This window comes from Octodon degus, unplaced genomic scaffold (assembly GCF_000260255.1).
Source record: "Octodon degus isolate 3935 unplaced genomic scaffold, OctDeg1.0 scaffold00010, whole genome shotgun sequence".
NCBI lineage: Eukaryota > Metazoa > Chordata > Mammalia > Rodentia > Octodontidae > Octodon > Octodon degus.
The window spans coordinates 6343284-6353986 of record NW_004524586.1 but is presented as its reverse complement, the minus strand read 5'-3'; the positions used below and the strand labels follow the sequence as shown (position 1 = coordinate 6353986).

Here is a 10703-nt window from a genome sequence, read left to right as displayed (position 1 = left end):
AAACCAGAGTAAGCAGCGACCAGGTTAAACATCCCCCTAACAGGAAACAAAGAAAAAAGAACAAAGAAAAGAAAAAGAAGGGAAATGAAATAGCAAATAAACACAACAAAAACTAAGAAATAAAAGCAATTTACAAAACTAAAGTGAAGAGCAGGTTAATCTCCAAAGCACGTAGCAAAGTACAACAAACAAATATATAGACAATAAAGGCCCACAGTATGAGCAGCTACAGCTAAAAATAAATCTTACATTTTCTTTCCTCATTCCCATGGACAGCACAGGAAGCTCCCCACAGCACCTTGAGATGAGTCTGTCACTTCTCAGTTTAAAGGAGAGAGAGGGAAAAAAGCAAAATGTTTGTCAGAAAGAAACAGAATTTATGTATAACATAGGCCTTATGGTGGTCTCCAGTACCTGAGTTTTAGTCTTGGCTGGCTATGCTAAGACGTAATTGGGTAGCTCCTTCTTAAAGTGGCGTGCCAAATAAACATGACTCAACTCAAGCACACACCTGCAATTCCAGCCTGGGCTGCATAGCAAGACCCTCTCTAAGAAAAAAAAAAAAAAAAAAGGCTACCAGATTTTGAGTTTCCTGTCTCTTCTTCTGGAATTAAATCCAAAGTTCTTCTCATCTCAAAGAATTGAAAGAAAGAAGCAAAAAGGAAGGGTAAAGTTTATTTGAAAAAAATAAAAGTAAAGAGCCAGGGAGAAACTTGCTGTGCAGATTGAACCTGGGCCAAATGAAAGAGGAAAACACCAGATAAAAGTAAACCCTGGAGGACACAGGATGGGCTATCAGGAGGAAGCCATGATAACTAGCTCTTCGTGGTGTCTGTGGCCTTTGATGCTGTCTAAATCTTGAGATAACCCATGAGAATGTCTATGCATGGGTCCTGACAGGTGGTGCTGGGATCTCGCACCTCAGGTTGACATCAAATCTGGGCTATCCTATTGAAAACCTGCTCCAATTCGTGCAATAATATGTAGGGATTTGTAGACCATTCTGTGCATGTGTCCTGGGATCTTATAATTAACAGATCATACCTGCTTCCTCAGCTGGCTTTGTCATACCCTAATCCATTTTACTTCTATTTAAATCTGAAAACAACTTTTTGGATGATCACTCTTGCAAAGAAAAAAAAAAACACTTAATTTTTTTTTCCTTAAAATTAACACTACTTTGCTTTGGTCATGATTTTTTTTCTTTTTAATATATTTAGTATAGGGTCTCACTATGTAGCTTGGACTCATAGTGATCCTCTTGTCTCAGCCTCCTAGTGCTGGGATTACAGGCCTGTGCCACCATGGCTGTGCGAGGAGCTGGTGCAGCATGTGGTGCCCAGGATAGAACCTGGTCCCTGTGCTTGCCCAAGCAGGCACTTAGTCTGCTGAGCTATCTAGTTGGCCATTAGTCATGAATTAGAAAAGTTAGTAAAGCAAATATAATGCGCTTTTGTCAACTAACCGGTGTCAGCCAAAATCAGATATAATTTTTCTAAAAGTAAACTTTTTTTGTTTAATTTAAATAAAGGTTATGCATTTACTTTAGTTAACATTTCATATATTGAAATGTATTGGGCTAGCAAGAGAGCTCAGCGGTCTAATGCGCCTGCGTAGGTAAGCTTAGGCAAGTATGCAGGAACCGCGGTTCAGCCCCCAGCACCACATGCCTGGCAGTCCTCCACTCCTAGGGTGGGCTGAGATGGCCACAAAAAGACAAACAAAAAGTATTAATGCTGTTGAATAGAAATTAACTAATACTATAGGGCAAAGTATTAATGAAATTATAGTTTTAGGTATACTTTACAGGAGATTTTTTTAAATACCACTTTCATACTGAGTGTCATGTAGATAATCGTTATTATACCCATCTGTTCATTTTGTGATCACTTTAATATACCTACAGATGCATTTTAATTTTGTTATTGTGAAGGTCAAACAATATTAATGAAATTATAGCCTAAAATACAATTTTAAAAAAACTTTTAAAAGTGTCCTTTTCTTACCACATGTGGGGCCAGACCTTCCCCTGGGAGCTCTGAGCAGGCCACCAGACCATGCCTATAATCCCAGCGTTGGGGAGGCCGAGAACAGGAGGCTCACTACTGAGCCCGAGCTGTGTAGTGAGACCCTGTACCAAATATATATATATTTTTAAAAGTAACCTTTTCTTTTTGGGTGGCATGTACATAATCATAATAATGATTATACTAATGTGTTCATTTTATGATCACTTTAAGAACCCTTTGAGTTAAATTTAATTTTGTTATTTGTAATAAATTAAGTAAGTTTATCTCTGTATTATAAAACCTGTGCCCTCTTTTTGCTTGGTAACATAATTCTAGGAAGAATGTGAGATAGTCACATGGATTTTATTTTGTACTGAAACAGATAATTTATTTTCTTGTTCTTGTTGCTTCTTAAAAGATTATTTTGCACACATGTAGGAAGGTAAAAATTGCATCCTGGCTATATCTCACTTCAAAAACTAATAATAGTTTCAACTTACTTATTATGATTCTCCTACTTTAAAGGACTAGAGATCTATAACAACATTGCTCCAGGGGCATCTTTGCTCATGCTGCATCATCTTTTTCAAAGCTCCAAGCAATCACTTGTGGAGCCCTAGTATTGCGTAGAGCCCCATTTGAGAAACTCTGCATGAGGGACTTGGGTAAGAAATAGTAAAGAATTTGGCCCTCTTTGCAAAATAATATTAGTAATTACAACTTTTACAACTTACAACTATATGTTCTGTCAACATATTATTCATAAGTTATGTTATCCATAAGGATACACTATTTATATAGTTAGGAAACACTGTGTAAAAGAACACATAAAATATGTTATGTTATAACATATGGCTATGTTAAAAAAAAAGACAATGGATATGCCAAATAAAACATATTAGACCAAAGTTCAGTAGTCAAAAGAACGGGCATAAACGAAGCACCCTGAAAGATACAGGCCCAAGTTAGGAGTAAAGGATATGGGTGAATTGTGAAGGCCTTGAACTAAGGAAGAAAGTGGTCTTGAAAATCCCTTAAGAATTTGAGGAAGTAATGTAGCTGATGAGACTGATTAAGAGAAAATAAATTAAAGGAAGAATTTAGAAGTAGACAGGCAAGTACAGACATTGTAATAATTTATGTAAATGGAAATGAGTTCCAGACAAGAATGGTGGCAACAGAAATTAAAAAATGAAATGGGTATGAAAAACATGATTTTAGAGTTAATGATATCTCAGATCAATCCAACAATAAGCAAATTTTTAGTAATGGTTATGATATTTTAATTCTTAGAAATATTAGAATTATGGGCTTCAGTGATACATTTTGGAAGTCCTGGAAGGTTGAATTATTTTTTAAGACTCACTTGTGAGTCTTCTTTCTTGGCTTTGTACCCTTACACTATCTCTGTCATGTCATGCAAGAATATAGACCCAACAGTCTCAGATCTTTATATTTTTCCAGAAAAGTTAGAAATCCCACTACTCTATGGAATATTCTTGTATTAAACATCAACAGCTATTTTTTGTTGAATAAATTGCATTGTAAATGTGATATTGTTGCCAATTTGCAACATTTGTCTGGAATTCTGTATACAGTCTTTTTTTAAAACCTGTGTCAGAGATCAAACACTGCTTTCTGCCTGCTAGGAAAGTGCACTGTCAGTGAGCTAAACCTTCAACCCTTTATGTGCTGCTTTCTGAAATCACCTTGAAAGGTATCTAAGACAAAAAAAGAATCCCTCTTTGAAGTCTGTATCATTCCTTGTTAGCAGGAAGTTCACAGGAAGATATTTTTAATTTTAGCTCATATTTTTTCTTTACTGTAATATTGGCTTAAAAGTTACAAGCCTTTCTCTGCTTCTTCCCAGCCAGGTCTCTAGATAAACTCTATAACTTTGCTGATTGCTCTGGACTCCACCTGATCTTTGCTCTAAACGCATTGCGTCGTAATCCCAATAACTCCTGGAACAGTTCTAGTGCTCTGAGTCTGTTGAAGTACAGCGCCAGCAAAAAGTACAACATTTCTTGGGAACTGGGTAATGGTAAGTAATGATGTTATTTCCTCTAAATTAACAAGGTAAAAGGGTGAGGTGATAAAATGGCTTGGGATAACGTCTGTGAGGTTGTCTCTAGTACACTGGCCCAGAACACATTTGGGATGTTTGGCCACCGATTTGATTCTCCACACAGTAGAAGACTATCTAGTGGACTCCAGTAGCCTTAGTGAATTCACATTATTTGTATCTATAGTTATCCATTCCAAATATAGGGAAGATGCCACAGAATAGAGAAAGCATAGTGATTTATTAGTAGCAAATAAATGTTAAGCCAGACACAGGCCCTTTGTATAGCCTGAGCTTCATTGTATAATGTGTTTTCTATGGAAAATCTATCCTGCCAGATGATTTTCTAAAATAATAATTTGAAAGAGCTCTGATCAAATATATTACAGAGATGCTATATGATATATGAACCTTGTGAAGGTTCAAAATCCACACTAGCATATAAAAACTCTGAGAAATTCTGCTGCAAAGATATCTGTTCAACATTTTTCATTCTAGCATTTCTTAATGCACTTGGCCAAAGCTTGTTTCAGGGGTGTGCAATGTCTGCAGTCACATAGGACCCAAGTCCTAAAACCCAAGCTTGGTTTACTCTTCTTCTGTTTTAATCTTGAAATTCTTAGGGGCCAGGGAGATAGCACAGTGGCATAAGCGCCTGCCTATCATGCACATAAACACAAGGTCCCAAGTTCGATCCCCCATGCTGCAAGAAAAAAACACCAAAAAAACAAACCTCTAAGAAGGAGCAGGCAGCAAGCTCAGTGATCTAAGTTCTTGCCAGTGCAAAGAACGCTGCTCCTTGCTGGCCACTGAAGCCAGGCATGTAGCATATGCCTATAATCCCAGCCCTGGGGAGGTTTAGACATGAGGATCACTATGAGTCCAAACTGTGTAGCGAGACTCTGTACCAAATATATGTACATACTTACGCACATACATACATCTTTTTTTTTCTTTTTTTGTAGAACCGGGGATTGAACTCAGACACTTGCACTTGCCAGGCAAGTGCTTATTCTACTGAGCTATCTTCCTGGCCCCATAATACAACTTAAAAAAAAAATTCTTAGTAAATATTTAAAAAAGCTTCAGGGGGTCCTGCCCATTAGCTCAGGTGTTTAAGTGCCTGCTGAAACAAAGCAGTCAAGCTCAGGATGCTGTGGTTCGATCCCCTCATCCTCAAGCCAAACCAGACCTGCTCTGAAGGCATCCTGAGTGGCCCCACACACAAAAAAAAGATTCAGGCTTTCATCTTGCATGAAATCCTGAAAATCATGTATGATGTGTGTGTGTGTGTGTGTGTGTGTGTGTGTGTGCGTGTCTGTCTGTCTGTCTGTCTGTCTGTCTGTCTGTCTGTCTGTCTGAAAGCAGCATCTACCATTATTTCCATAGAACATTAGTCCATGGCAGTTTAGATAAACATTTCCTGAACAATGGTATTTTATCAATGATATTTATTTATGTATGATATGTATGCTATTCTGTAGATTCCATGACTGCAATGTTGGGCATAGTTAAAATTTAGGGTAGTACAAATCTGAAAATTTTCTGATTATCTAAATTTTGATTTACCTTTTGGTACATCTTAGAACAAAATAACTGAATTTATAAACATTGTCTTCTCTTAAAATTGTAGTTGCAAATTGATTTTAAAATCTTAACCCATGGATTTGTAAGTCTGTAGCTAGCCCATATTTGTTTGGAGCATTATAGTTGTATGTACATGTGCACACGCAATTGTATTCATACATGTACTTATTACATTCTGAAATTTAAAATTTTCATAATAATATGGCAAAGTAGGAGGGTGTTGTAAGAATAATTGCCCTTCTTATGAGTAGCCATTAATTGGAAAGTAACTTTTGTTTTCCTTCCTCTTACACTGCTTTACTCTTTCTTATTGAATGAAGGAATTTTTTACATCTTATTTTATTTTTTAAAGTATAGAATTCCATAAGTTATGGTATATTCACACAGTTTACAACCTTCCTTACAATAAATTTCAGAACATATTTATACCTCACAAATAAATCTTCATTAGTCTCAGTTGTAAGCAACCATTTTTGTCTCTATTGGTTTTTTCTTTTTTTAAACTTATTTTTAATTTTATTTTGAAGAGTAAAAGTAAATACAAACAAGGACAGAAACAGAATAACAAACAACAATACATATGGTACAGAATTTCACAACTAGAATAAAAATTTAACAATGGTTGTTGTATTACATATTTTCATCATAAAATCTGTTGTTCAAATTAATAGATAAAGGTATGTAAGACTGGTCTAATAATTCAACAATAACGTTTAATTCAAGAAACCTAATTATTTTCTTGTCCTTTTTTACTTTTTAAAAAAATTTTATTTTAAAGAGAATATGCCAATTGATAAGACATTAGAAACAGTACACATTTAGAAGAATAAGATGAGAGGTATTCAGCCATGGTTTTTGTATTGCATTTGGCTGTCTTTGATGTAGTTGCTCAGATTATAGGTATTATCATATAGAGTTCGTCAAAGTGAAAATTTTAAACATTAACTACTACTTTTTAAAAAGTGATGGAAATGAGAACCACAATCATCATGAATGTGTACTTGCAGGATTTTTCCTCCTTACTTTTTTTTCCTTTCCCTCTTCTTTATCTTTTATTCCCTATGTTCAGTTTCTTTCCATTTTACTATATCTACTATTCTTTTCAGATCTTATTTATTCTTTCAGGTTCTTACACTAGGGAGACAATACAATATTTACACATATGGGTCTGATTTCACTTATAATTATAGCCTCTATTTGCATCCATTTACCTATAAAGACCTCAAGTTTGTCTTTCTTTATAGCTGATATTTTATTGGATAAAATACCACGTCTTTTTTATACATTACTCATGTAATGGGCATTTTTGTTATTTCCAAGATTTAGCTATGACAAATTATGCTGCTATAAACATGGTCGCAAATATATCACAGTGGTACAATGTTTCTAGTTTTTTTGGAAAAATACACATAAAGGGAATAGCTGGGTTGAAATGCCTTCCAACCTAGTTTTTGGAGGAGTTTCCACACTGAATTTCATAGTGGTTATACCACTCTACACTCACACCAACAGTGGAAAAGGGTTCCTTTTTCCCTACAGCCTCTCCAGCATTTGTTATTAGTTGACTTCTTTATGATAGCTCTTCTTTCTGGTTCTAAGGGTTTTATTGACATGAACATTTTCAATTTTGAAAATCTAAAACAAAATTTTATAACAAAATAATAAAAGATAAACAAGTGTTAATATACTCTATCATTATCTTCAAAGTAGCTACTGAGAGACACAAAGATTCTCTCTTATAAAGAAAAAACAATGGATAATAATATAAAACTTTCTTTTCAATTAACTGGAGAAACTAGTAGTATAAATGAAATAAATTAGCATATATCTTACAACATTTTTGAAACAATGAAATAAGCAGTTTGGGGACTCATTTGAACTTCTGCTTACTTCCTATTTGTCCATCTCCTATTTCTCTCTCTCTCTCTCTCTCTCTCTCTCTCTCTCTCTCTCTCTCTCTCTCTCTCTGTATAAATATAAGACAAGCCATGAATTATTTAGACTCATACGTCTAACATATTGCACTTATCATTAGTGTTCTCATGTTGCATCCTTTTACATATGAATACCTCAATTTTATCTTTCTGTTGGTGCAATAGTATTCCATTGCACTTAGGTACCAAGTTTTCTTTATCCTGCTGATGGACATGTATGCTGTTTTCAAGATCTAGCTATTATAAATTGTGTTGTTATATACATAGATATATATTTTTCTGTATTATGATCATTTTTTGTTAATTTTATTGAGAAAGAAATAGTAAGAGTTTCCAAACAGGTTAGTAGGACAGTTACAGAAATTAATACATTGCATATTGTTATGTTTGTAGTATTCAGAGTACTAGATGCAGATATGATATCTTGACTAAACACTATTAGTGTAAATCTCTCTTCTCACTGAACTAAGAGAAAGTAGCTGTATATCTATCCTATTTTGCATAAAGATATATATGTATTTTTTTCACTACAAAATGGTCCTTCATTTCCATCACCCTTTTTTGTTTAGTTTTGTGAGAGATTGGTGTTCTATTGCCATTCACATATTGTAGGTACATGAATTCAGCAAAATAATTGAATATAATCCAATAGTCCATAATAGTAGTGGGTTATCCACAGAACTGACAATGTCAGAAGTTGTTAATTTAGCCTTCCACAGCTCAGCATATTAATATGGCTTTACTTTTTATAGCTCATGTTTATACTTTTCAACTGGATAGTTAAGACCAAGATAGAGCAAGACCTATATAACAAAAATTGTAACTTTTGTATCTGATAAGTTCAGTCAAATCTTTACCCTGAAGCCTTGTACAGCAGTTTGTAGATCTTTTGTCCATGTCAGCCATCTGGATGAGTCACAGCTATTGCTTGACCAATTTGCTCTCTGTGAAAGCCTGAGAGAATATTTTCTCTCTAGGTGACTCTCCTTAAGACCACTATACATTATTGATCACTTTCCTCTGTGGCCCCATAATCTCCTTGAACAAAAAATTGGTACACCACTGTGTTTCAGAACGTTACAGTACAGGTTCTCTTATGTCCTGGGTTCTTAGAGGGAAATTTATAGCTGTGAACTCACACATTAGGAAAAAGAATGGGAACAAATAAATACCCTAATGCCAATGAGGCCACTAAGCTTAAGAGTAGACCTTCAGGACTGCAGTGAACCTTGAGACTCTGCAAGCTCACTGCCAGGATGATGCATGGGGTGCCTTCCACCATGCAGCCAGTCATGGCCAAGATATAGGAACTTGCAGATGCAGTGAGGGCTCAGCTTGAAGAGAAGGAAAATCAGAAGTACTCAGCTTTCAAGACCATGTCCTTCAAGTGCCAGATAGTGGCTGGGACCAACTACTTCATCAAGGTGGACACTGGGGTCAAGAATTTCTTGCATTTGTGGGTGTTCAAGAGCCTCCCACATAAGAACCAGCCCCTGGTGCTGGCTGCCTATGAGACCAACAAGTCCAGGCATGACAAGCTGGCCTACTTCTAGCCCCTTGACCTGCGCAGCTCCATGCAGCTGCCACCCTTTATCACCTGCAAGCCCATGTTTGGAACCATGATGTAAATCATCCTGCTGGGCTACTCAGCCATGAGGAGCAGCTTCTTACACTGAGGCTCCAAAATGTCTTTGTGTAGTTTTCCCCTCCCAAGCACTTCATTTTGGGGATGCTATTGTGAAACTTATGGGTTCCATAATTTCTCAAATATGCTTGCCTATGTCTTTGTCTTCAAAAGTTGTACCTGTTATATTCTACTAGATTATTTCTGTTTTAAAACTTAGTTATTTTAGTTCAGCATATGGTGAAATATATGAGTCTAGACTCAATCTTCAGCATGTAATTATTTAATTCTTTCGGCACTTTTTTTTTTTTTTTTTTTTTTTTACCAGGGATTGAACTCAGGACCCTGCACTTTCCAGGCAGGCACTTATTCTACTGAGCTATCTCCCAGGCCCCCAGCACCATATTTCAAGATGCTCTATTTCCCATAAGTTTTTGGCCCTTTTATTAAAGATACAATAGCTTTGTTGCCTTGAGTTGTTTCCATTTCCTATATTTTGTCCCATTGATATTCATGTCTGTCTTGTGCCATGATAATGCTGTTTTAATTACCATAGCTTTGTAGTAAAACTTCAAGTCTGGCACTGTGATAACACCTACTTGCTTTTTGTTACCAAAGATTGCTTTTGTTATTCTGGATCTTTTTTGGTGTCAGGTGAATTTTATGTCTGTTTTCTCTAGATAGGTATGATATACCATTTGGATTGCATTAAATCTGTATATCAGTTTTGGAAATATAAGCATTTTGATCATATTAGTTTTGCTGATCCAGGAGAAGGATATATTTTTCTATTTCTAATGTCATCATCAATTTCTTCCAATGGCTTTTTTTTGTAGCCCTTGAGGGGCTGGGCTGGTGTGGCATGTGGTACTGAGGGTTAAACCTCAGTCCCTGCACTTACCTAAGCTTGCTTAAGCAGGCACTTCATCTGCTGAGCTATCTCACCAGCCCCAATTTCTTTTCTTCAGAGTAAGATAATATTCACTTTAGAGTTCTTTCACTTCTTTGGTTAAATTAATTTGCAAGTGTATCTGCAGGATACCCTTGGTTTCACCCTTTTCATTCCTAATTGCACAGGTTTGAGCCTTTTCTTTCCTTTACTTGATAAGGTTAGCTAAGGGTTTCCCAATTTTGTTTAGTCTTTTAAAGAGCCTACTCTTCTATTCATTGATTCTTTGCATTATTTTCTTAGTCTCCATTGCATTGATTCTTCTCTGATCTTTATAATTTTGTCCATTGTATGAGCTTTGGGCTTGACTTGCTCTTCTTTTTCTAGAAGCTTGAAGTTTAACATTAAGTTATTTATTTGAACTCATTCTGTTTTTTTCTTTTTTTTATTTTATTTTTTTTCAAAGTTTTATTGACAAACAGATAGCAATGAGGCAGTTTCAAATCATATCGGAAGGACAGTTTCAACAAATAATACACTGCATATATTCTTCTTAGTGGTTAATTGCTGTACAAGATGCGGACTTGTGATCCCA

At 35.6% G+C, this 10703-nt stretch overlaps 1 protein-coding gene and 1 pseudogene across 1 annotated transcript in view; both read left to right on the top strand.

Moving 5' to 3' along the window:
• The window catches only part of Hpse2 (heparanase 2 (inactive)), a 905948-nt gene that overhangs the window by 558047 nt on the left and 337198 nt on the right, over window positions 1-10703 (top strand). The window contains exon 4 of the mRNA XM_023709036.1: window positions 3880-4053. Within this exon, the coding sequence (XP_023564804.1) occupies window positions 3880-4053 (174 nt within the window). The remainder of the gene's footprint in view (window positions 1-3879; window positions 4054-10703) is intronic.
• LOC101583442 lies at window positions 8852-9148 on the top strand (annotated as a pseudogene).